This window comes from Carcharhinus amblyrhynchos, chromosome 1 (assembly GCF_965287045.1).
Source record: "Carcharhinus amblyrhynchos chromosome 1, sCarAmb.v2.hapA, whole genome shotgun sequence".
In the NCBI taxonomy this organism is placed as follows: Eukaryota; Metazoa; Chordata; class Chondrichthyes; order Carcharhiniformes; family Carcharhinidae; genus Carcharhinus; species Carcharhinus amblyrhynchos.
The window spans coordinates 67,070,220-67,097,082 of record NC_137324.1 but is presented as its reverse complement, the minus strand read 5'-3'; the positions used below and the strand labels follow the sequence as shown (position 1 = coordinate 67,097,082).

Sequence of the window (26,863 nt, the reverse complement as noted above, 5' to 3'; positions counted from 1 at the left end):
CCCCTGCTGAAAACCACATTTAGCCTTTTGTTACCCCTCTGTTCAACTGTTCCACGCTATTCTTGACTGGCTGCCTCTGAAATCCTCCATTAACTTCAACTCATCCAAAATTTCTGTTGCCTTTGTCTCAAATTATACTTAGTATGTATTTCTTTTTAAAAGATCACTTGTGCATGGAGTTTATTTTCTGTAAACCCTTCAGATGAGCATCAAGTCTTTAAATTTTAAATTTATTTATTCGTGTTACAAGTAGGCTTACATTAACACTGCAATGAATGTGAAAATCCTCTAGTTGCCACACCCCAGCACCTGTTCAGGTACACTGAGGGAGAATTCAGCATGGCCAATGCACCTAACCGGCACATCATTTGGACTGTGGGAGGCAACCAGAACACCCGGAGGAAACCCATGCAGACACGGGGAAAATATGCAGATTTCACGCAGACAGCGTCCCAAGCTGGGAATTGAACCCGGTTTCCTGGTGCTGTGAAGCAGCAGTGCTAACCACCTATGAGAAATCTTAGAGATTCGGGGAGATTGGAGAAGAGTTGCGAAGCAGTATAGTGATGAGTTTGGAATTTCCGAAGTAGGGGATAGCACAGGCTAGTGGGACCGATTAGCCTGCTCCCTTCCCTGCGCTCCTGCAGCGCACGCTCCTTCCCCCTCCACAGCGCTCGCGCGCTCTCTCTCTCCTGATGGGTCCAAGCCCGCTCGGCCCTTGTTACCGTTATCCAATCAGAGCGGCGCTGTGTGATCACGGGACTACCGCCCCGTGTCCAATCAGGAGGCGAGCTGCCCGCCAGCTCCAGATTTAAACTGGGGCCGGGCCGAGCGGCGGCTTCCAGCGGGCGGAGCGGGGCCATGCCGGTTAACGGACAGCCAGCTCTCAGCGCCGGGCACCCGGCATCGGCGGCCCACTGAGGAGCGGGCACCATGGAGAGTAAGATAACGCCGGGTCCGTACCGGGCCACCAAGCTGGTGAGTCCCTCTGAACCGTCAATCAGCCGCTGTGTTTAAAATGTCCTCCCGCTGCTTTCAAAATGCACCCCCCCCCCCCGCCCCGTGTTTAGTCGCTGAGGGACTCGTGTTCAGGCTGAGGAGGGAAATAAAAAGTACATAACATTTCAAAATGGATTAATTCAGTCAATGTAGACCAAATGTTTCCTCTCATGGGGCAGTTTCGAACAATAGGTCACAGGTATAGGCTGAGAGGCGGTGGATTTAAAGCTGAGATGAGGAGGAGCTGCTGGTTGGTGAATTCGAGGAACTTGCTGCTGCCCCATAGTGTGGTGGAGTCTGAATCGTTGAATGATTTCTAGGAGATAGAAAGATCAATGCCTAATTTTTGAAAAAATGGGGGACAGGTGGGGAGATGGATTTGAGGTTGGGGGAAAAATCAACCATGATCTGACTGACTAACAGAGCAGACGCAAAGGACTGAATTTGCCTACTTCTTTATCCTAGTTCCAATGTGCCTATGAAATGACTATTCCAGGAAAGTGGCGGTGGTGGGGAGAGAACATAAAAGCAGTTAATGTACCACTTACTGAAGGAAAACCAGCCCAGATTTGGGTTCAATTCCAGCTTCAGATCACCGTATGGAGTTTGTACATTCTCCCTGTCTGCATGGATTTCATCTGGGTGCTCCGGTTTCCCCCGACAGTCCAAAGATATGAGGACTAGGCTGATTGGCCATGATAAATTGCCCCTTAGTCAGGGGGATTAGGAGGGTAAATATGTAGAGTTATGGGGATAGGAGTTGGATGGGATTGTTGTACCTGCATGCTGGATGGGCCAAATGGCTTTCTGCACTATAGATTCTATGATTTTACTAATCTGATTGAGGTCCCCACCCCTGGAATACCCTCCTGACACATCTCCAGCTTTACCTTGCTCTCCTCTGATCCAAGCTTTTGGCCACCTGAGGTAATAACACTTGTTTTGTGTGGCTTATTTGATGATGTTGCTGTGAGGTGTCTTGGTATATTTTATGTTGAAGCTGCTGAGTAACGTTTGTCGTTGTAGACCAAACCTCATTCATCTTGATCAGCCTAACCGTTGAAGCAACTAACCACATCCTTCTCCACTGCCTCTCCATTTGTTGTGCAGCAGGGTGGGGTGGGGGGTACTTGCAATGTTTGATTTTTATCTATCTAACCGTAGCCTGAACATCACCCGCAATTATTTCACTTTCTGCTCCTGCACATTTAGGTGTCTCCCAAGGATCAATCCTTGGCCCTCTCATTATATGTTGCCCTTGGTGGTATCTTTTGCAAGCACAGTCTTGTGTATATGCCCAGCTCTACCTCACCACCAGATCTCTCAAAATGAATCTTCCCTATAATTTGAGGAAATGAAAATTGCACGTTACGGGTCATAGCTTCAGGCATCTATAGGAAATGGTATAGATCATGATGGCTTATTTGCAACTCCAGGAATAATTTGGAGGAAGGGGGTGTATTGCCTTTGTTTTTGTAAAATGAGACACTTGATGGGCCATTCTTTGTAACTCTCAGGGAAAGAATAAACTTATCTAAAATAAGATTTAGAAAATGGAACAGTTGGAATCTGAAATTTTTTTGAAAATTTACATTGCGTTTTTGCAAATGCAATTCAGACTGAGGTAGTTAGTGCCAGCATAGGATGTAGGAGCAAAAATAGACCATAGACCTGCAGTGCAGGAGGAGGCCACATAACCCACTGAGTTTGCACCAACTCAATGAAGGAGCATCTTAACAGACCTACTCCCCCTGCCCCCCCTCTGCAACCCTCCACAGCTAACATACACGTCTTTCGACACACGAGCAATTTAGCATGGCTGATCTGCCTAACCTATGCATCTTTGGATTGTGGGAGGAAAGAACATAAGAAATAGGAGCAGGAGTAGGCCATCTAGCCCTTCGAGCCTGCCCCGCCATTCAATAAGATCATGGCTGATCTGTCGTGGCTCAGTTCCACTTTCCCGCCCTCTCCCCATAACCCTTAATCCCCTCTCTTATCAAGAACCCATCAACCCGCTTCTTAAAAATATTTAGCGAGGCAGCCTCCACCACTTCAACGGGCAGAGAATTCCAGAGATTCACCACCCTTTGAGTGAAGAAGTTCCTCCTCAACTCTGTTCTAAACCGCCTCCCCTTTATCTTGAGGCTGTGCCCCCAGTCCTACTGTCTTTTTTGAGCGGGAAGAGTCTCTCCACCTCTATCCTATCCATCCCATTCATCATCTTATACGTCTCAATGAGATCTCCCCTCATTCTTCTAAACTCTAACGAGTACAAGCCTAGTTTATTCAGCCTCTCCTCATAGCTCAATCCCCTCAACTCCGGTATCAGCCTAGTAAACCTCCTCTGCACTCCCTCCAGGGCCAAAATATCCTTGCGCAGGTGCGGCGCCCAAAACTGCACACAGTACTCCAGCTGCGGCCTCACCAATGCCCTATACAGCTGCAGCAAGACCTCCCTACTTTTATATTCAATCCCCCTCGCTATGAAGGCCAGCATCCCATTCGCCTTCCTGACCACCTGCTGCACCTGCAAGCTGGGTTTTTGCGACTCATGCACAAGGACCCCGAGGTCCCTCTGCACCGTCGCCTGCTGCAGTTTTTCGCCACGTAAGTAATAGTCCTTCCTACCATTCTTCCTACCAAAGTGGACCACCTCACACTTGCCAACATTAAATTCCATTTGCCATTTCCTGGCCCATTCGCCCAGCCTATCTAGATCCTTCTGCAGACTCTCCACACCCTCCGCACAATTTGCCTTTCCCCCAATCTTGGTGTCATCAGCAAGTTTCGACACCCTGCACTCGGTTCCCTCCTCCAGATCATCTATATAAATGGTAAATAGCTGAGGCCCCAGCACCGACCCCTGGGGCACCCCACTAGTCACCAACCGCCAATCCGAATAGCACCCATTGACCCCCACTCTCTGCCTCCTATTTGACAACCAATCCTCTATCCACGCTAACACCCTACCCCCAACTCCATGTCCCCTGACCTTCTGCAATAACCTCTTGTGAGGTACCTTGTCAAACGCCTTCTGAAAATCCAGAAAGACCACATCCACCGGCTCTCCTCTATCCACTGCCCTAGACACATCCTCATAGAACTCCAGTAAATTTGTCAGACACGACTTCCCTTTAATGAAACCGTGTTGCGTCTGCCCTATCAAGCAATTCCCTTCAAGATGCCTCGCAATTTCCTCCTTAATGACGGATTCTAACATTTTACCTACCACAGACGTTAAACTAACCGGCCTATAATTCCCCGCCTTTTGCCTGGCACCCTTCTTAAACAACGGCGTAACATTAGCCGTTTTCCAATCTTCTGGCACTTCCCCGGAATCCAGCGACGTCTGGAAAATAACCACCAAGGCATCCACTATAACCTCCGCCATTTCTTTCAGAACCCTCGGATGCATTCCATCCGGTCCTGGGGACTTGTCCACAATCAGCCTCTCCAGTCTGTCGAGCACCACCTCTCTAGTAACAGTAATGTCAGTAAACAGTAAACTGGAACACCTGGAAGAATACGCTGGGAGAACATGCAAACTCCATGCATTTCGTATGGCAATGGGTCTCTGTGATTTAATGGTAGGAAATTCTGCACTCAAAGTAATATTTAAACGAACTATCCATCTTTTTGAGACAAGTACTAATTACTTGACTGCTCCTCAACTCCTTGAAAGTATGGCTCAGTGGCTGGCACTGCTGCGTCAACACCTGGGATCTGGGTTTGATTCCAGGCTTGAGTCACTGTGCAAAGTCTGCATGGGTTTCCTTCAGGTGCTCCAGTATCCTCCCACAGTGTGAAAGATGCACTGGTTAGATGCATTGGCCATGTCAACTTCTCCCTCAGTATATTGGAGTGCTGGAGCCAGTGCACTGGAAGACATGCCAAAGTGTGCCATGAGCTAATTAAAAGGTGAATAAACTTGTAGGATTAAATGGCATGCTGTTCTGCAGACTTGCCAAGTTTTGTTGATTAATTTCTAGTTTTTAAACCTGTAATTTCATCAATTAATGTGCCTGGACAGATATATAGCATGTGCAAGTAAACCTCAATTCTCATTTTTGAAAATGCCTCTGCTATTGTAAATAGGTTTGACTATTCTTTTTCCTCCCGTTTCTTCTAGTGGAATGAAACAATCGAGTTATTCCGAGCCAAGATGCCCCTGAAGAAACATCGTCTTCATTTCCGTACTCATGATCGCTGCTTTACTGCTTCAGAAGGTGTTGATTGGTTACATGAATTGCTTAAAAGTAATCACAATTTTGGGCCTGAAGTTTCTCGTTATCAGACTGTGCAATTACTCAAAAAGTTCTTAAAAAATCATGTGATCGAAGATATAAAAGGAAGATGGGGAAAAGAAGATTTTGAAGATAATAATAGATTATACAGGTATAGCACAATTAACTTTTTTAAACCTGGTGATTTTTAATCATTTCCTCCTTGTGGTATATGCATATGAAAATATGTCTACTACTCATTCCCTTTGGATGTCACTGAAATATCAAAGGCTTTGCTATTGAATCTCCCTCTCATCCTTGTCTCTTTAAAGGAAGTTCACATTTATCCCTGCATTATACAGTAAATTGCTTCTATCCTACTGGCAGTTTTTATGCTAAAATGTCATTTTTGAGCTGAATGCTGGACGCTTCATTTGAATATCTGTGACAAATTTCTTTATTTGCTGCTTCTGTGCAGTGTTGTCCACATAGCCATGTTCACTAGTATCAATATGCTGGCGTTTTCATTTTCTAACCTTCGCTTACTTTTCAATTGTGAAGTTTTTCACGTTTCATGTTTTTAAATTTGTGATCTCTTTGTACTATTTTCAATGGTGGATACTATTTTCACGTCCAACTTGCAATGGTCTTGTAATGACATCTGAGCCTTCATGCTTTCTGTTTGTTTCTCTTTCTCTCTTCATGCTCCTCCCTGCTGTGCCCACATCCCCCGACCCATGTTTTACCATAAAGTCTAATAAATCTCCCAAGCCGATGTGGCGTGTATAGAAATATATCTTTTCTGTTAGCTATTTTATTGTGGTTTTAACATTGCCTGTTGAATTTATCATGGAATACCTAACAGTGCAGAAGGAGGCCATTCGGCCCATTGAGTTTGCACCGACTCTGAAAGAGCATCTTACCTAGACTCTGCCCCACCCCATAACCCTGCACATTTAGCATGATCGATCCACCTAACCTGCATGTCTTTGGACTGTGGGAGGAAACCCACACATGGGGAAAAACGTGCAAATTCCCCACAGTCACCAGCTGGAATCTAACCCGAGTCCCTGATGCTCAGGCAACTGTGCTGACCCTAATCCGAATAGTATAATATAAATCAAACAAAACATGAAGTAGGCTGCATTTTTGGGTAACGGAAGAAGTACATGTCTAACAGGTTTTTACTGCTATTGACAATGGTTCCATGGTCATCATTAGGGTTGGAATTCTAGATTTTTATTGAATTCAAATTTTACTGTTTTATTGAATTCAAATTTTGCCTTGGTGGGATTTGAACCTAGGTCTATGCAGTTTGGGTCTGTGGATTACTAGAGTAACAATATCACTATGCAGTGGAAAAAAGTCGCCTTGACTGTAATTAGGGTTGGACAATAAATTCTGGCCCTGCCAGTGATGTGCTTATCCCATGAAAAATCACCAGCCCAGTTGTCAATTTAAGTTTTTGCAAACTGTGCAACTGTTGATTGTTGTGTGAATAGATTAATTGCATGGTGTGTGCATTTTATTTTGCAGATTTCCTCCATCGTCTCCTCTGAAGCCTTATCCAAAAAAGACATCTCGTTTAATTTGTGATGTACGTCCTACATTTCCAAATTGGAGTGACTATGATATTCCGAAACCTGGTCCTGTCCCAGTAAGGCCTATAATATTGGTAAGATGTTTAGAATTAATTTGTATCTATTCAGTTGCAATTCAAATTTTATCCATAAAATATATTCACTGTGGTTGTCCAGTGATCTTCACTGTAGCCATTTGTTAAATATTGAAAATGCCATACTAAGTTGTATTTTTATGTAACTTCCTGGAGATATGAAATATGCTTAAGCATTGAAACCATGTGGAAAATTTAGAGGTAGAGTTTTAGAAATGCTGTTGAGATGACTGTGGCAAGTTGTTGCAGTCCATCTTATAGATGGTGCTCTGCAAGCATGTTGTACAGATGATGGATGAAGTGCTTGATCCTGGGTGGTGTCAGGCTTCAGTTTTTGAGCTGCACTTATCCAAATAGGTGACAAGTATTTCGTCATATTCCTTATCTGCACTTTGTAAATAACGCTGAGTCTCTTTCTGGTTCTGAAAGTTGTTGCTACAGTCAGATTAAGGCTCTGATCAGTTGTGGACACTAGAATGTTGTTCAAGTACCATTACATGTCATGAAGAACTGATTGATTTCTCATTGGAAATGATTGATTGTCAGGCACTTTTGTGGTATAGTTGCTAACTTGCCACCATCCGCCCAAGCCTGGATATGGTCCAGATATGGTTCATGTTGTGAACGACTGCTTCATTATACGAGGACATGAATGGCACTTCAGTCATTGGTGAATATCCCTCTATCAGACCTTGATGGAGAGAAGGGTGTTGAAGCAGCTGAAGATGGTTAGGCCTAGGGTGGTGCTCTGCAAAATTACTGGAACAATGTCCTGGGGCTGAAATGATTGGCCTCCCATCTGTTCTCCTTTGTGCTTGAAATAACTCCAATTTCTTTCCCCCATTCCCATTGACTTCAATTTTACCAGGGCTCTTTTGCGCCACAGTGAAAAACTGTCTTGACGTCAAATGTCGCTAGTGTTATCTTGCCTTTGGAATTCAACTCTTGTCAATAACTGGGCCAAAGCTGTCTCTCCTGCAAACCCGTATTGAGTAAATGCTGCTTGATTGTGCACATGATGATGCTCATGGGAAATAACAGTCTTGATTGTATTTGTCCTGATTTTATGGGCTGGGCACAGCATAGCTAGGCAAGTTCTCAATGCATAGGTGGCAGTGTTGTAGCTGGCCCAAACAGCTCATCCAGTGGTGGGCCAATTCTGGAATTTGAGTCTTTGGCATTACGCTATGTGCTCAGATATTAAGTCAGATTGACTGAAGATTGGCATCAATGATGGCAACTTCCAGAGGATGCCCAGATTATCTACTTAGCGCTACTGGCTAATGATGTGAGGAATTTTCTTTAGTACTCAAGCGCTGGATTCTGCAGTTCTTGAGAATAAGAATGTTCATGGAATTGCTCCTTTCTTCCATAGTTTGTTTGATATCCATCACTGTTCACAATTTGAAGTGCTAGGCTTTGAGCTGTTGGTTGGGGGAGCTCTGTCTATCATAAAACTGCATACAAGCTTCTTGGCAGTACTACAATGTTGTTACTTTTACAGGTAAACAGCTTATTTCACGTGCTGCCCTTGACATTGTAAATGCCATTCAGCCAGCATTAGGCATCTGGTTTGATCAGGCCATGTGCTTACAATTGATGACTGAAATCATAGAAGAATTCCATGCCATAATCCCAGTTTACTAGCTGTGTTCTGCCGGGTAGGTCGATTCTGTACTACCAATGTTGGTCACCTAGCGTAATGTGAAATACCCCATCCAGAGCACTTTGTGCCCACGCTGCCCTCAGTTTCTTCAAGTTGTTGACATTGTGACTCACTAGCTGAGGCAGGACAGTAAGTAATTAGAGGTTTCCATGCTCATGTTTGGCCTAATTGAGTGCAAATGGTCTAGACTTTGAAAAATTTCCCAGCATTGCTCCTGACTATAACTCATGTACCGCCATCCTAAAGGCTCAGGATATGACCAGGAATGGTGATGTATGAGTCTGGGCTATTAGCTGAAAGGTTGGGTTCTGAGTATGTGAATTATGTATTGTTGGTTGACTATACTGCTGGACAATTGCCTTGATTTTGATCACAATTTACCAGATGCTAGTGGGACAAACCTTGCAGGGTTGGTATGCCTTCATTGTATCTGACAGAATCTGATGCTGAGATTGAAGTAGAATGTTCAGTTTGAATATTGTCAATCCTGAACTTTCTGGTAGTATCATGCAACGGAATGGCTTGCTGGGCCACTTGAGAGCAGTTAAGAATCAAACACATCACTATGCACCTGGGGTAACGTAGGCAGGTGGGGTAAGGACGACTGGTTTCCTTCTGTAAATGGGATTCCCAAGCATAGATTCACAGGGAAGAGGTAAGCTAGTGGTTTCTTGTCTCCACCGTAAAAGCAAGTTTCAAATAAATACTAATCCCTAAAGATTCCAGGCCATGGAATTTTACCTTTTAAACCTGAGTCATTGACATGATATTAAGTACTTTGCAGGGTCAAGGCCAGGCTTGGAGTTCATGATATTTAGTTAGGCACTGTTACTGACTCATTTAATTCATCTTGATTGTTTCTCTGAAGAGTACTATGTAGCTATAAGCACCATCTGTTTTATTGGCACTCTGCCAGCCTCAAGAACTGTTTACTAACCCAAGCATTACCTAACCAAGATGAACATGAACATGATGCATACGTGCTTATTGAAGATACCTCCACATTGTGACTGAGTTTCTCAGCATCTGAAACCAACTTCACATTAACACATTTAATTGTATAACTAATTCAAGTGTGCAGCATGCCCCTAGAATTTTTAAAACATCGGGAAATGTAAGAAGTGGGAACTGGAGTCAAGCTATATGATCTGTTGAACACAGTCATTAAATGTGATTGTGACTAATCTTGGGCATTAACTCCACTTGATTCCTTGAGATCAAAAATCTGTTTGATTCCGTACTGAATATATTCAATGGTGGAGCAACCTTCATAGAGGGGTGGGTGCCTCTCTGCCAGAAGGACTATCCGTAAACCTGCAAATGATAAACCCCCCACAAAATTACATCCTAATGTACAATTTGGGAAATGTGTGTTTGAGGCATCTCATCTTGGTCATAATGAAAGATGGATGATTAGTTTTTTGGCATTCTAGGTTGCATTACAATATGGCTTTTAAGTAATTCAAAACAGTTATAGTCCCATTAGAAATTTCTTCAATGGGTTATGCTCATTACTGGTCAATTGTAGTTTTAGTAAGAAAGATTGAAGAAATTGGGGCTTTTTTCCCTTGAAAGATGCCGTCTGAGGGGGTATCTAATAGAGGTATAAGATTATGAAGGGTATAGATAGAGTAAACAGAGGTAAGCTATTTTCTATGATAGAAACACGTAGGACAAGGGGCCATGGACTTAAGGTGAGGGGGGAGAGGTACAACACAGATGTTAGAGGGTAGTGGGGATATGGAATGTTCTGCCAAGTAAGGTGGTGGAGGCAAACATGCTAGAGTCATTTAAGAGTAACTTAGACAGGCACATGAGTGGGTTGGAGATGGGTGGATATAGGAGATTGTTTTAAATAAGGGTCATTAGCATTGGGGCGTCCCTGGTAAGGTAAATGGATATGGTATAATAATGTTTTTTTTCCTTTTTCATTCACAGGTTATAAGTCGGTCCGCCTCGTGTCCAACAAGGGGCATACACGCGATGGGTCGTACTGGGGCTGCTCTTGGTTGTTTGAGATTGGCCTAGTGCTTCATGTTAGTGTGTGCCTAAACTGGACCGAATACTGGGCAAGACGACAGCTCAGTGACTATCGCTGATTGCTGTGCAGACACATGGATTTGGGCCGGTGTCTGTGGGAGTTTGCGCATTCTCCCTGTGCTTGCGTGGGTTTTCTCTGGGTGCTCCGGTTTCCTCCCACACCCCAAAGATGGGCTTTTAGGCTGATTGGCAGGAATAAATTGTCCCTAAATCAGCTTCCCTCAATCTGGATGGCCATAAAACATTAGACAAGGGTTGTGGGTGGAGAGGGGGACTGATGGTGTTGAGATGGCGGCGCGGGCTCGTTGGGCTGAAGGGCCTGTTTCCCGGGCTGTTTTTGTTCTTTGTATATATTTTTAAAAAGTGCCAAGGTTAGTCAATCACAGTCCTTGTGCATGAATTGTTTTTACAGCCATTCAATTACTCTCCTTTATGATCTATTACAGAATTCTGACTTGTGGCACAAACGCCATAGTATTGCAATTGGAGAAGTATCAGAATGTAGAATTGTACATCGTGAAGAGGTTTCCCAAGGAACTGTTGAAGAAATCTGGAAATCAATGACCTTAGCACAGTATGTTGAGCTCCTTCCTTTTCTTGCTCATTTTTGCCTCCCATGCCCAGTAAGACAATTACCTGTTTCCATCTGATAATGTTGATGATACTTTTTTTTCTGGGATGTAATGTTCAAAAAGTATATCTACTGTGAAATAGAAACAAATTGCTGAAAATACTCAGGTCAATAGTATCTATGAATAGAGAAATGGTGTTAATAGTTCAAGATGGTGACCTTTTAATCAGACATTGGCCTAACACCCAACCCACTTATTGCTGCAAATCCCTGTCTTCTAATGTGGCTTATATGCTGAAATTGGGAGAGCTGTCCCATTAGACAAGTTGAACAGCAGCCCTGATATAATTGTCCCAGACTACTACCTTTCTGTCCTGCTCCATTGGTAGGACATACCCAGCAAAAGTAGTAGTATATTGATATATAGTCTTTAGCAAGTGGCCCCAGGATTCCTCAGCATTGACATCAAGCATGGAGTCTCATGGCATTCGGTTAAACATAGACAAGGATTCTTATGCTGAATGTGTCCTCCATATACTGATGAATCTGTATTCCTCCATGTTGAACACAACTTGGAAAAAGCACCATGAGCAGCAAGGAGAACACTGCCATCCTGGAGAGTGGTCCAGTACTACTTTGAGTTGACAGAATCCTGAAGGACTGAGTCGCCAAAAAGTTTGAGAACTAACTGAGGGAAAGACCCTAATTGACCTTGTCCTCTCCCAGATTTCTATCTTGTATCTGTTAATGCCCATCATACAATCCTTGCAGTTGTCCTGTTTTCACTGAGAACCGTCTCCTTTATCTTCAATGGTACTGTGCTAAATGGAACAGTCATAACAGGTACAGCAACTCAAAACTGAGCCAGCATATGGCATGTGGGCCATCAGCAGCAGTAGAATTGAATTCTCAGTCTGACCTCCTGGGCGTTATACCCTCACTCTAACATTACTGTTAATCCAGGGGAGCAACCCTGCTTCAATGAGTGTACGGAGAGTACCAGGTGTACCTAAAAATGAAATGGCAACTTGAAGAAAAACCAAACTATGTGCAAGCTAAACAGCAGAGGTGGCTAAGCAATATCATAAACAATGTATGCTTAAACAGCTAACTGGAGAAGAAGGCAGGTCCACAAATATCCCAATTATTAATGGAGGCCAGCATGTCAGTGATAAAGACCAGGCTGAAACAATTATCTTTCAGCCAGAAGTACCAAATAAATTATACATCTCTTCCTTGTTCTGATGTTTCCCAGTATCACATGCTGCCTTTCCACATATGATGTCAAGGAATGTTTTGACATACTGGATGTAACAAAGGCTTATGGCATTGGCAGCATACCTGAAGACCTGTGCTCCAGAACTAGCTCTGTTCATTATAGCTCAACCCCGTCTCCACCCAACAAGTAAAAATTCACCCTGAAAACAAAAAGTATCTGGTATACTGTGAGCAATGCCATGTGATTTGTGCTCCTGTTAAGGGATCAAATTGTTAAGGGGCTAATTATAAAATGCTTACTGTGCTAAATTTATAGCGTAAGTTTACTAATTATGAACTGTTTCTCGGATAAAAAGAATAGTGGGTAAAATTGAATTGAACCCTTTTGTCTTTCAGTTTGCAGAAGATTCTAAGGCTTGATTCTCTGGATGGAGTGCTGGATTCTAAACTGCTCAACCCTAAGTATATCATCTATAATGTTCACCACATTAATAAGCAAGGCGTAGTAATTCTAGAGAATAAACTGGGTACGTATTTTTCATTGTTCAAATTCTTCAAAATTAAATGCTGGATTCCAACATTATAAACAATGAGTAGAGCACTTGTCAAAAATTGTTAGAATCTAATCGGAGCCAGGTGCCTACTTATATTTTTGATTTATTTTCCTTTCCCTCTTTTTAAAGTCTGTCCTACAAATAACTAATGCTTGTCATGGGTGCATGTGGCAGCTATCAAGTTCCTCTTCCAGCTCATGTCTTTATTTTCAAAAAGTAGCTTGGTTATTTACATGTAATGGGCTGTCTGAAGCATGGCCAATCATAGCTGAGTTGGTTCTTGCAGGATATCTAAACACGTTCAAAGATGTGCTTGTTAGGTGGATTGGCCATGCTAAATTGCCCCTTAGTGTCAGGGGGATAAGCATATGTAAATGTGTGGTTATGGGTATAGGGCCAGGATGGGATTGTTGTAGGTGCAGACCACATGGGCTGAATGGTGTCCTCCTGTACTGTAGGAATTCTATGTCCACTTCCAGTCAGTGCTGCTTTCTGGGAATGAAAAGTAAAATAAATCTTTTCTTTCTTGATCACCAAGACTAATTGAAGCATTGTGATGATGTCGAGCTGCGACTAACATTTGCTGGATGTGTATATAATCTAGTTCTACGCCTGAAAGTGCTGTTACTTTCTAGAAGGCTATGGAAATTACAGCTCCTTTAAATTGAGGGAATTGTCATGTTGATAGATTTTTGCTTTAGAGGAAATGAAATGTTGAGGACTTCGAACAGCAAAAATTTTACGCATTCACATCTAAGTTCTTCGGCATTTTCTTCATTGACTTTCTGGTAAATACTGAACACAAAATGATTATCTTCCCTCTTCTAAACAGATGAGCTTCCACACTGGGTTTTGTCAGCCATGAGGTGTCTGGCAAACTGTAAGTATTAATGTAGTTATCTGTAATTGTTTTTTAACTTTGTATAAAATGATAGAGCAGACGCAGCACGGTTTCGTTAAGGGGAAGTCGTGTCTGACGAATTTATTGGAGTTCTATGAGGATATGTCTAGGGTGGTGGATAGAGGAGAGCCAGTAGATGTGGTGTTTCTTGATTTTCAGAAGGCGTTTGATAAGGTGCCGCACAAGAGGTTATTACAGAAGGTTAGGGGGCATGGAGTTGGGGGTAGGGTGTTAGCGTGGATAGGGGGTTGGCTATCAAATAGGAGGCAGAGAGTGGGAGTCAATGGGTGCCATTCAGATTGGTGGTTGGTGACTAGTGGAGTGCCCCAGGGATCGGTGCTGGGGCCTCAGCTATTTACCATTTATATAGATGATCTGGAGAAGGGAACTGAGTGTATGGTGTTGAAATTTGCTGATGACACCAAGATTGGTGGAACGGCAAATTGTGCAGAGGGTGTAGAAAGTCTGCAAAAGGATCTAGATAGGCTGGGCGAATGGGCCAGGAACTGGCAAATGGAATTTAATGTTAGCAAGTGTGAAGTTGTCCACTTTGGTAGGAAGGACTCTTACTTACATGGCGAAAAACTGCAGCGTGCAGAGGGACCTTGGGGTCCTTGTGCATGAGTTGCAAAAACCCAGCCTGCAGGTGGTCAGGAAGGCAAATGGGATGCTAGCCTTCATAGTGAGGGGGATTGAATATAAAAGTAGGGAGGTCTTGCTGCAACTGTACAGGGCACTGATGAGGCCGCAGCTGGAGTACTGTGCGGCTTTGGTCGCTGTGCTTACACAAGGATATTTTGGCCTTGGAGTGCAGAGGAGGTTTACTAGGCTGATACTGGAGTTGAGGGGGTTGAACTATGAGGAGAGGCTGAATAAACTAGGCTTGTACTCATTAGAGTTTAGAAGAATGAGGGGAGATCTCATTGAGACATATAAGATGATGAATGGGATGGATAGGATAGAGGTGGAGAGGCTCTTCCCACTCAGAAAGGACAGTAGGACTAGGCACAGCCTCAAGATAAGGGGGGGTGCAGTTTAGAACAGAGTTGAGGAGGAACTTCTTCACTCAAAGGGTGGTGAATCTCTGGAATTCTCTGCCCACTGAAGTGGTGGAGGCTGCCTCGCTAAATATATTTAAGACGCGGGTAGATAGGTTTTTGATAGGCAAGGGGATTAAGGGTTATGGGGAGAGGGCGGGAAAGTGGAACTGAGCAGCGACAGATCAGCCATGATCTTTTGAATGGTGGGGCAGGCTCGAAGGGCTAGATGGCCTACTCCTCCTATTATGTTCTTAGTTCCACAGACAAATTAGACATGAATATCAGAATTTTTGTTGAAGTGCAAATCTTTGTAAATATTACGTTTCCATTTGAGGTTGGTGTATTCATGACTGAATTCATGTATTTTTCATATTTGATTGAGGTAGGCTTGTAAGTGCAATCTACCAGGGAGATGCTGGAGAGCAACTGATAGTCCTGAGTTTCCTGCCACAGTGCAATGTGGCTGATGGCCTCAAAGCTAGTTGCTTTTCTAAAAAGTAAATGCTGTCCCTTAGTGTGTACAATTGTGTATACTGTGCAGCCCTTTAAACTTGATTACACGCTGCATTCCTTGCGGCCAACATTGCTATTATGCAAATCCACCCCCAACCACTCCACCCATGTTTTTAATGAAATGTGCTTCCCAGCTGCATGTTTACCTGGGTCAGGCCTTGTTTAAAGATAGCAGTGCTGCAGAGGAAAGAGAAGGGCAGGTTGAAAAAGGAGATTTGGACGTTATTTTAAATTGTTAATCCCAAAGCGCTCAAGTGAGCTGAAACCTCATCATTCCCCTATGAGAGCAGAGCTGAAGGAGGGATGGCCAGTTTTAGGCCCTCTTCCTCCAAAAGAGCTTTCTACTGCTATCCAGGATATGTTACTTCTAGGGCCCCAAACATTTTACTTTTTGAGATAATTTCCTTGAAAGTCCTCACTTTGGCACAAGAATGTCTTAGTGTGTTATATGATTTTATGCTACTAATTTTTTTGTATTTTTTCTTTTAGGGCCAAATGGAAGTGAATTGAATCGACCAATGTATGCAGGATTTGAAAGAGATGTGTTCAAGACAATTGCAGATTATTTTCAAAAGCCAAAGGAGCCATTACTAACATTTGATTTCTATGAACTTGTCATTAACATTTTAGGTGGGTATTTAATAAGGTAGGCACTGCACAAAGCAAAAGCCACAAATTTCTTAATTCAGTATGAGCAATGAATTTAAAACAACTTTAGACAAAAGACATTTGGTCCATCTGACACAACAATCACTATTTTCTTCTTGCATCTCTAACAACCATGAATCCCATTTATTGAATCTGTCAACTTGCAAAAACCATTTTGCAGATACTACCTGCAAATTTGGTACCAGGCACACTATTCCATAAATGATTTGAATGTCCAACAATCAAGCCTTGTGTAATTCCATTTGTAGCCAACTGCTCCACGTTTACTTCCATTTGAATCTTTTGCAGGGCGTTTCAAATACAATTTATATATATCTACTACTCAGTTATTGAATTGGGAAAATTACAATCATCTCTTGACCTTAAAGCTATGCTGACTGTTTGAGTTAGTGTATGACTATCTAAATGGCTGACCCTGAATTATCCTATATTATCCTTGAATACTTTCAACAACTTTCCTAACAGTACAAGTCAGACTTTGCCTCATTTTGGTTTCAGTTAGCAGCTTCCAGTCTTCTGGGATTTGACCCAAGCATAGTGAACTCTGAAACAACACCTGCAATAATCTTGAATATTCAAAGCACGGCTTTGAAAAGGGAATTTGGGACAAGGTAAGTTGCTCTGGCAGAGAGCTGGTATGCATGTGGAGGTTTGAATGTCCTCCTGAACGACAACTGTTCTGTGAAGAGTGACATGTCATCGTGGCGTGGCAGTGTATTGCATTCCAGAGTCATAATCTGGAAATTCCTTCTCCCATGCCACTGTGGCTGTACCTACACTGACCATCATTGCTACCTCTGCCCATGATCCAGTTGCAAGCCCATTTTGCCCACATTGATGAGCATTCCGCTGTCATCAGATGGCCGTATTCTTCCTGTGCCAGATTTCTGACTTCCAGGCCTACCAGCAGACTCAGCCATGATAGAATAATATTCAGCCCTATCTGCAACCAAAGATAACCCAACTTCCTCAATCAATCTCCATTGCTACTGAACTTATCATTTAAAAATTAAAGACAAAATAGAATAATTTATTATTTATGTTCACGGACTGATTTTATAGAATTTGTAGAATGATTTGCATTCATTCAAGGACAATTCTCATTCATCGGATGTGAGCATCACTGGCTAGGCCAGCACTTATTGTCCATCCCTAATTTCCCTTTTTCAGAGGGCATTTAAGAATCATTCACGTTGCTGTGGGTTTGAAATCACATGTAGGCCAGACCACATGAACAGCAGGTTTCCTTCCCCAAAGGACAATCGTGAACCAGTAAATGCTGGCCAGCTCCACATTTGAATAAAAAAAGTTAACTAGTTTTTTGTCACATACAGTTTTTGATTTCATGCAGCATCAAATTTTCAAATTGAAAGGGACCTCTTTGTCTACAGCAACGACTGGTGCCTCGGGCATCCAGTCCAGGCTCAGCTCATTTATTTCTTTTTCATGTCTTTTGTTGAGTTCGACTTTAACTGAAACATTGTCAAATCAATCATTACGTGGCTGTTCAAAATGAAGGAAAGTTAGAGCATCATATTTCCATGGGGCTTGCTTAAATCACACCTTGCTTAAAAACCTGCACTGGGCATGTTAATTCCTTGCCCCATATTATTGCAAGCTTAAACAATTTGTTAGGATCCTGGGCCCAAATCCCAAGGTATATTATGAAGCCAGACTAGACCTCAACAATTTTTCTATTTTGACATAAATGTGAGGATAAGATGCTTTGCTACATGAGTAATTCCACAGAAAATAAGGGAGCTTATATAGTAAAAACAGTTTTAAGTATAACTAATAAAATGAAGCAGCTTAACTATTACCTGTTGAAGAATATTTAAACCTGAAAAGAAACAACTTTAATCTCTAACTCATCACTGTTTCAGTTCCATATAAGCAACATTCTTACAGTCTCAACCACTTTAAATGCGGTTAGCAACTTTAAATATAATTGCTATGATGAGTGTAAACAACTTTGAAGCTTTCAGAGAGATTTTATAGAGAGAGCACCTTGCAGATCTGTCTTCTAACAAAGCTCAGCCAGCAAGGAAAGCTGTTGGATTTTCTGCTACATACCTTGCTTCTCCCATTAACCACTATCACATGATCCTGCATACCTAAACCCAACTTCTGTTCCTTTAATCAAGAACCCCAGGGGATTGTTTTCAAAAGTCCAAAAAGTTTCCAAAAGCAATGCAGTGTTTACTTAGTTCTCTAAATAAACACAGCATTGCTAAAATGAGTAATTATCCTTTTCTCCCACCATCCAAGCTGCATTCCTTCCAAACGTACTGACTACCTGATGAAAGAAACTGAACTTTAAAAAAGCCCCCTTAAATTTAAAGAAAACTATAACAATCTTCATAAATTTAAAGATTAATCTATAAATCATTGATGTTCACATGTTGGCATTGCTCTTTAGAAAACATCATGTCAGTAAATGATGATATAATGAAGATATAATGAAGAGGTGTTTTTCCTGGCTCAAAATAAATAGGATTTCACTTCTGAAATGGAAAGATGTGGAATTGGAAAATAAATGCAATCAATGCAATCAAAATTTCTAGGCAGGCTGTGAGTGAATCAATTTCTTAGTTTGAATTTAGAATAGATTTGTTTATATTTTGTGAAAATATTAAAGTACAAATAATACTAAGGAACTAGCTCAGTCAGACAACTTCCAGCATAAAGTAAATTCACATTCCATGTACGCAACTAAGATCATATTAAAGATTAGCTCTTCAGTCAAGTCAGTGAGACTACTTTCTCAGCTGAGGTGAGGCAATGACTCAAATGACCAATGCAACACTTCTAACCCACAAAGATAGCATTCAAGTTTTGCAATATGTAAAGTAAACACTTGCACATATTTTTGTTCTATCCTGCTATTTTGCTTTAAATAGAAGAGACCTATTGAGTAAAACTGGTTTGCTACAGAAGCTTTGGGATAATTTTCATGAGTTGTGGTGAAGAAGCAACTTCAGAAAGACGAGGCTCAAATGGTGAATCCTGTTTAAAGTTTCCATAACTGTTTTTGTTCCAGATTCCTTTTACTTAACTGCAATAAGACGTTGTCCTAGTAGCTAATAGTTTAACTTTGCTTTTTTGAAAGCTAGATCTTTTGCAACGAATGCAAGATGGTATTGAAGCACTTCAAGTTTGTTGTCTTCTTTTGCCCCCGGAAAATCGAAGAAAACTGCAGCTCCTAATGCGAATGATGACTCGAATTGCTCATAATGCTGAAATGCCGCCACTTCATGATGCTATTGCAAACAGAATGTTGGTGAGGTTGAGTTAGCTCAATTCATAAAACTATTTTGATTCTGAAAACGGTAAAGTTGCCATAGTTCCAGATGACCATAGGCTGCTCTTAGAATCCCTACAGAGCAGAAGAGGTCCATTCAGCCCATCACATCTGCACTGATAACAATCCCATCCAGGCCCTATTCCTGTAACCCCACGTATTTACCCTGCTAATCCCTCACACTAGGGTCAATTTAGCATGGCCAATTATCCTAACCCACACAACTTTGGACTGAGAGAAAACCAGAGCACCTGGAGGAAACCCACGCAGTCACAGGGAGAACGTGCAAATTTCACAGTCACCCATGGCTGGAATTTAACCCAGGTCCCTGGCGCTGTGAGGTAGCAGTGCTAACCATGTTGCCACCATGTCGCCCCTTTGAAAGAGAGCTGACTGGTGTTGATTTAACCTGAGGATCACCACATCTCAGGTGAGAGGCAAGGTGGGCCTTCATGAGAAACCTCAACTAGTATGGGAATTGAACTACTATGTTGATGTTGTTCTGCATCATGAGCCAACTGTCCAGCCACTGAGCTAAAACAAACACTAAAGTAGTAAGCAGTAACCCAAAATGGTCATAAATTTTAGCTTGTAGTTTGTTTTGTTACTTCTATATGCTCTTGCCTTCAAAGAAAGATCAATGAACCTGTCGCATTCTAAAATAAGCTAATCGTATGACATAGGATGTAATTTGGTATACCAAGTCCCTATGCCAAGACAATGAGAGAAAATTCCTGTTTTTCCCCAATTTTTCCAGTCACCTTTACAGCATTTTGATTCGTCCATTGTGGTCCAGTTAGGTGCTTGTCTTTGAGTATGTGGGAAACTGCATTCCTAATCTACAAAGGATTACGGTTAAAGTTTAAAAACACACAACCAATTTTAAGTAAGAACGAGTAGAGGCAAAAAGATCAGTTGTAAATAAAAATAATCTATCATCTCAATAGTATCAAAACTGGTGTTGGCTGGCTAGCAGTTAATGGGACAATTATTACAAATTAATTCCTGATGATTTGAAGATGACAGTCTTTTAACTTGTTGGCTGCTGTAAGAATCTATGATCAGTGTAAGACAAGAAGCTTTGACAGCATGATTAATTTTCCCCCAGTGACATTCATTTTCTGAACTGCTAAATGTAGATATACAAGAGGAGAATGCATTGGTACATATACATTCTTATTGCTATAACATTTGGCTCCTGTGCTTTTAGCTGCCTAGAGTAACTTCTGAAATTCCCTCCCTAAACCTGACCACCTTCCATCAGGAAAAAGATACAATTATCTGAGGTAACATACCAACTGACTGAAGAACAGCTTTTGAATGGACCTTTCATATTCAGTTGATCTTTCTCTAAGCCCTAGCTATGACTAACAATACATTCTGCCTCCTCTTTTTTTCTCTATGAAGGTATGCTTTGTATAGTGCAAGAAACAATACTTTTCACTGTATACTAACACATGTGACAATAATAAATCAAATCAAAAATCCTTTATTCACTTGATGCTCCTTCAAAACGCTCTTTGATCAAGCTTTTGGCCACCTGTACGAACAGTTCATTGTATGGCTTAGTTTCAAATTTTGTTTGACATTCCTGTGAAGCACATTAGAACAATATGGAATGTTGAGGTAATTGTAGAAAGAAAATTCGTTTTGGAAAAATTGGCAGATTTTAAGGTTGATAAGCAACAGGGCATTCATGGCCACCTCTGCCTGCTGGCGCTTAATTGCCTCCTTTTAACAATGACAAGAAAAAGTTCCACATCCCACCTGACCATGCCGATCATCTGAAAACGGCCCCAATGACGGGACTCAACTGCTTTAGCAAAATCTTACTCTTTAATTCTTATCAGGAAACTCTGTTAGGATAATTCTGTGATTCCACTCTTCTAGTCAAAAGCACAAAAGAGTTATGGCCACAAAGCGAATTCTATTTTCAACTTTAATCTTTGCTGTCTACTTCATTTGAGGGTGGGTTCCAAATGAAACAAGAGGTTAGTCAACTTGAAATCTTCATCTTCTGAATCTCTGCTGCTGTTTCTTATCAAATAATGTGCTCCACCAGCCAACTTTTTTTGAATAGGTTTCATTACATTACCTTTGTTTAGTACGCTAACCAGACTGTAGTTGGCTTTGCCAGATTTGTCCTTTACTTGGTTCTGGTTTTAAAAAAAAATCCAGTGTTTGAAAGCTCGTTTATCTAAAACCACTGCTCCATAAATTTTCTCTTAAGGAACTTGCAACCTATCAGTTTACAATCTAGGGAATTTGGTTTTCAATCTGTAACCTGTACTTTAAAACCTCTTCTCTTTTGAATTTGAAGATGATTCAAACGTTCTCTCGCTGTATCCTATGTTCAGAGGATGAAGTTGACCTTGATGAATTGCTAGCTACTAGACTTGTCAGTTTCATGATGGACCATTACCAAGATATTTTGAGAGCTCCTGACCATCTGCAAAGTGCAGTGGAGGAACATTTAGCTCATCTCCGAAGAGTTCAGGTACTTTAAAGAGCTTTTGTTTTAAGACTTGAGTCTGAAGCAGCAATATGTTTTAATTTGGAAGGAATAATATTGGAAAATATGAAAACTGATCTCCTCCTGCCATAGCTTTTAATTATGTTGGAAATTCATACTTACAACCTCAAAGATTAAACATTCATCTATCAGGATTCTCAAACTTTTTTTCAGATAAAATATGCAGGTGCTGATGCTGATGCTACACTGGCTCCCTTCCCTTCTTGTCATCAGATTGGTACTGAAGATTTTAAAGAACAGGGAAGTTCTCAAGGTGCAGTGGCAGCCCTGCTGGAAGAAATAATAATGAATAAAAGCATGTCTGTTAAAGAGAAGAAGAAGAAATTAAAGCAGGTTAGCAATTTAAAAACTCAATTCTATCATTGATTTTGCACATTACTAAAAATATTTTTGGTACAGAATACTTAGGGTTTTATCCTTTGGAATTGGGTGTAAAGCCCAGTTTGTTTGGTTCTGGGCAAATCATGTATCTAGCACACACAAATATGACAACGTTGTAAATAGGCTGTGTTCTACATACAGCTGCCATCTCCATGTTATGTGAAGCCCCAGAATCTGCATTGTTGCACTTGTTCATTTGCCAAAGTAGATGGTTATATTCTCTGGTCCTTCTGTTGCACCTTTCCCAAATCTTTATTTTTTTTCTAGCTTGGGGTTATGGTACTTAACTAACATACGTGTTAGGCCTGTTCCTGAGCTGTAATTTTCTATGGTTCTATACCTGCTACTGATCAAGCTATAATCAACGATCTTAACTGAGACTGGGGATGAAACCTGGAATGTTCTTGGTTATAAGGTTCATCATGTCACGTGGTGCATTTACCCACTGAGCTGTTCAGCCTAATAATCATTTTCTTTAGGCAAGTAGCTGGTTATCTAAAACAGCTTGAAACTGATCATCACGTTTAGAGTCTGAATTCTAGTTTGCAAAAATATCTATCTTATCGTGCGGAGAGCTTAAGATCCTGAGCTTTGTGCAAGAATGCTGTGGAGATTAACCTCCCAAAATCACAAAACTCATCATTCAAAATTTTGTAAGTTTCCCACTGCTGCCTGAGTTAGGACCACTGTACCTATTATGGCATCTGATTGCAAGCTTACCTAGAGCATAATGTTGCAAATCCATGATCCCAGTAGCTAGTCTACCCTTCCAAGGGCCAAACTGACTGCAGCATGGTGGCACAGTGGTCAGCACTACTATCTAACAGCATTAGGGACCTTGGGTTCAATTTCAGCCTTGAGTGAATGTCTGCGGACTTTGTATATTCTCCTGTGTTTGTATGGGTTTCCTCCGGGTGATCTGGTTTCCTCTCAAGGTACAAGGATAGGAAGTTTGGATAGATTTACCAAGCTGGATTGTCCCTTGGTGTCTAGAAATGTAAGTTGTGAATTAACCATGGTAAATGCATGGAGTTACAGGGATAGGGTGGATGGATGGCCTCTAAGATTCTCTTTTGTAGAGCTAGTACAGACTCGATGGGCCAGATGATTCCTCTCTCCACTGAGAGGATTCTATGGTTCATGGAGAATTGACTTGACTATGAACTTGCATAGCCAATTCTATTGTCTTGGAGTTATTTCAGACCTAAGGAGATCTTATTTACTTCCCAGTATTTCCTACAGAAAATACAAGTCAGTCAAGACGATCGGCATAAATTTGAGTACTTGGTATGTGAGCAGCAGGTACTAGGAGTTACCCAAAAGTGACCTAAGAAGCATCATAATCTACAAAACGTGTAATGTCACCACCACTCTGACATCAAAGGCACAAATCATATCCTATAATGCAGTGATCCCTCCAGAAGTTTGAAGTGCTTTGTTTAACGATCTGTCAATCAATCAGCGTAAACACCAAACCCGAAATGATAACTTTGTATCTGTTCCCCGTAATAACCAAAATAGGGAGTTGATAAGTTTCATAACACCCATGAACTCAGTATGCTGGCACTCATTAGAATGCTGCTAGTTCTTCTGTTGTAAGAATTATGTCTTATAGTCATGAGATCTGCAGGGTAACATGAAGCAATTTATTGTCTCGTGTTTCTAATGAAGGAGAGCTACAATTTGCTTGTATGTTTGGTAAGGGGAGCAAAGATTATGGGGAAAAGGTGGGAGAATGCGGCTAAGAAACACATCCGCCATGGTTGAATGATGGAGAAGACTTGGGTCGAATGGCCTAATTCTGCTTCTATATCTTGTTATGAATACAAATTATTTTTAATTTAATTTCTAAAGCAATACAACATTAATTTAGTATGCCCAGGTTATTATAGTAAAACATTTCTCTTTCAGTTTCAGAAATCCTATCCTGATGTTTACAAAACAAAGTTTCCAACAACTGAGAGTGAGGCAGTGCTCTTCCCTGAGAAGTCAAAGCTCAAATCACAGCTCATGTTTTTCACAATGAAAAAATCATTCCAGCCATTTCATAGAACACGGAGTTTCCGAATGTAAAAATTTATAGCTATGGCAAGCTGCTACTACTGAGACATTTTTGGTTACTGCTCTGTTCTCTGTGGTGTTTGGTGATCCTCAGTGCTAAAACTGTTTGTTACTTTGTATTATATGCAGTAATTTTAGTAGAATTTTCTAAACCGTGTTACTTAATGAGGATAAATAGTTGAATCAGAAATTTAGGAGAAACCGTTCATATTGTATGTTTATGCATTGGCTGCTGTATATAGAAAGTTTTATCAATAACCATTAAGTGTTAAAGGCAAACTTTGACAGAGCAGCAATGTAATTTTAAGAGTATTATGCACCTAGCTATTGATGAACTGTAGGCCCTGATAGCACATTATGGGCCCTATTTTCAGTATTAATCTTTATGCTGTTTTAATCTTCATTGAAAAATGACAAGAATAGATGACTCTTTTGAGGGTACGGTTATTTCTGGGACTGGATTAGAAGTTGAGTGATCCCAATTCAGTTGTGAAACTGGGTTGAAGCATCTGGCTATTTGTTGCCTGGCACCAGAGCAATCGCGTGAAAATGTTGGCTTGTCATTTCAACAAATAAAACACTGGTTCACCTTTTTCTGTGAAGAGAAAACCAAAGTTAATGTGTTAGGTCAATAAACTTTTGTCAGAACTGGAAATCTTATAAGGGATAAAGTTTATAAGGGATTTTTAAGAAGGTATAGAAGTGGGGGAGGAAGAACCAAGAACAAAAGGGAAAGTGTTTTAATATGATGGAAGGCAAGAGTTCAACTGACAGGGTATGATGGTGAAAGAGATGATAATGGTAACAAGATGTATCTAAAGGAGGTGTAAATAGGAGAATTGTTACAAACAGTTGCTATGTGATAAAATGGTGACATACTGTTATCTGAACTCATTCCAGAAAGCTGTAAATTACCTAATTGGAAGGTTGCCTGTTCCTCAAGCTGAGTTTCATTGTCCTTGGCTTCTCTCTCAATTCTAGAGAGGTCAAAATGGTAGTGGAGAAGAGAACTAAAATAACAGGTGACCGGAAGCTCAGATTCACATTTGCAACTGAACAGAGGTGTTTTCAGTGGTCACCCAACCTGCATTTTGTCTCCTTGATGTGGAGGAGGCTACATCAAGAGCATTGAATACAGTAAATTGAAAGAAGTACAGGTGACCCTGTGTGGTACAAAAGCTTTACATAATCTCTTAGACTTGCATGGGAAGATGCAAGGTGAGGCAATATTGGGAATGATTGGAGAGTGGATCAGGGTATTAAGGAGACAATTGTTCCTCCAGGATGCTGAAATGGGAGCTGAGGGGAAGATGGTGGAGCATAATTCATTGAATGTAGAGGCTGGTGTGGTGGAAAATGAAGACGAGATAAAACCTTTAGCAAAAATATAGGAAAGGAACATACGTGGTTAAAGGCTTTGCCAGCCATGTTGGAGAGAACCCTTGGTAAAAGAAAATGGAGGAAACATCGGAAGCACTGGTATCAAAGGTAGCATCATCAGAGCAGTTATGATAAAGACTGAAATTTGGAAAATGGAATTGTCCTTACAGAAAGTGAGGTAGAAGTAAATTAGTCATGGTATCTGTGGGAATTAGTGGGCTTAATGTGGATTATGGTTAATAATATATCCAATAAAATAGTGACAGTGAAATTGAGGAAGGGAAGAGTGGCGATGAACAATGTGAAGGTGGAAGAAAGGTGAAAATCAGAAGCAAAGTTGATTTGATTAAGACAAATTAAAACCAGAGCTGGTGCATTGATAGTTATCAGTATAATGTATTAATGAATACATGTTCTTTGTTAGAGTTGTGGCAATGGATAGAGTAGAAATGGAACAAAGAATGTTTCACCTATCCTGTGAAAAGTAGGTATATGCAGGACACGTATGGGTTTCCATGGCATTGCTTTTTATTTGGAAACAAAATGGATTCCAGTTCCTGACAGTTTCATCAACTTTGCTTCCAATTTTGATCCTTCCCATGGTCCATCTATTCCCTTCCTTAACTTCACTCTCCTTTTTTTCTGGGGATAAATTATCAACAAATATTCATTATACGCTCAACTTCCCTCCCCACGTGCACAGTGGTTGACAAGGTCCTTGACTTTTTCTATTCCATTTCTTGCACTTTTCCTTTTTGCCTCCTCCCATCCCAAGGCCTCATGTTTCTTCCAGCTAAAGCAGCAACTTTCTTATTCTTGCATTATGTATTTGCTGAAAATGACAGTCTACTCTAAATAGGGGAACCAAATGAAGATTAAGTAACTGTTTTACTGAGCACCCTCATTCAATCCAAAGGTTTGAACTTTTGATGGCCTGTCCATTCTGATCTTTGTGATCAGCCTCCCATACTATTCCAGTGAAGCTCATCATAAGGTTCAGCAACATCACCTTATCTTTTGAAAAGGCACAGACTTTCAGACTCAGCAGAAATTTTTGAACTTAATGTTAAAAATCTTTGCCCCAGTATCTGTTGGACGACAGATGTTGATGATTCTGTTATTTCCAATTACACCT

The 26,863-nt window shown here is 41.2% G+C and overlaps 1 protein-coding gene across 1 annotated transcript; it reads left to right on the top strand.

The window, feature by feature from the left end:
- The first annotated feature begins 897 nt into the window (after positions 1-897).
- On the top strand, positions 898-25,144 carry LOC145341384 (DEP domain-containing protein 1B-like). The gene is made up of 11 exons (XM_080186327.1): positions 898-978; positions 5,132-5,397; positions 6,762-6,900; positions 11,053-11,180; positions 12,792-12,922; positions 13,782-13,829; positions 15,893-16,033; positions 19,186-19,352; positions 21,694-21,870; positions 22,060-22,239; positions 24,199-25,144. Exons 1-11 carry the CDS (start codon positions 934-936, stop codon positions 24,358-24,360), a joined length of 1,584 nt encoding a protein of 527 aa, XP_080042453.1. The 5' UTR covers positions 898-933; the 3' UTR covers positions 24,361-25,144.
- The last annotated feature ends 1,719 nt before the right edge of the window (positions 25,145-26,863 follow it).

Coding starts and splice junctions, on each gene's coding strand:
- LOC145341384 (XM_080186327.1), top strand. CDS start 934: ATGGAGAGTAAGATAACGCCGGGTCCGTACCGGGCCACCAAGCTG. Junction 5,398..6,761: donor GATAATAATAGATTATACAG/GTATAGCACAAT, acceptor TTTATTTTGCAG/ATTTCCTCCATCGTCTCCTC. Junction 13,830..15,892: donor CATGAGGTGTCTGGCAAACT/GTAAGTATTAAT, acceptor TTTTTCTTTTAG/GGCCAAATGGAAGTGAATTG.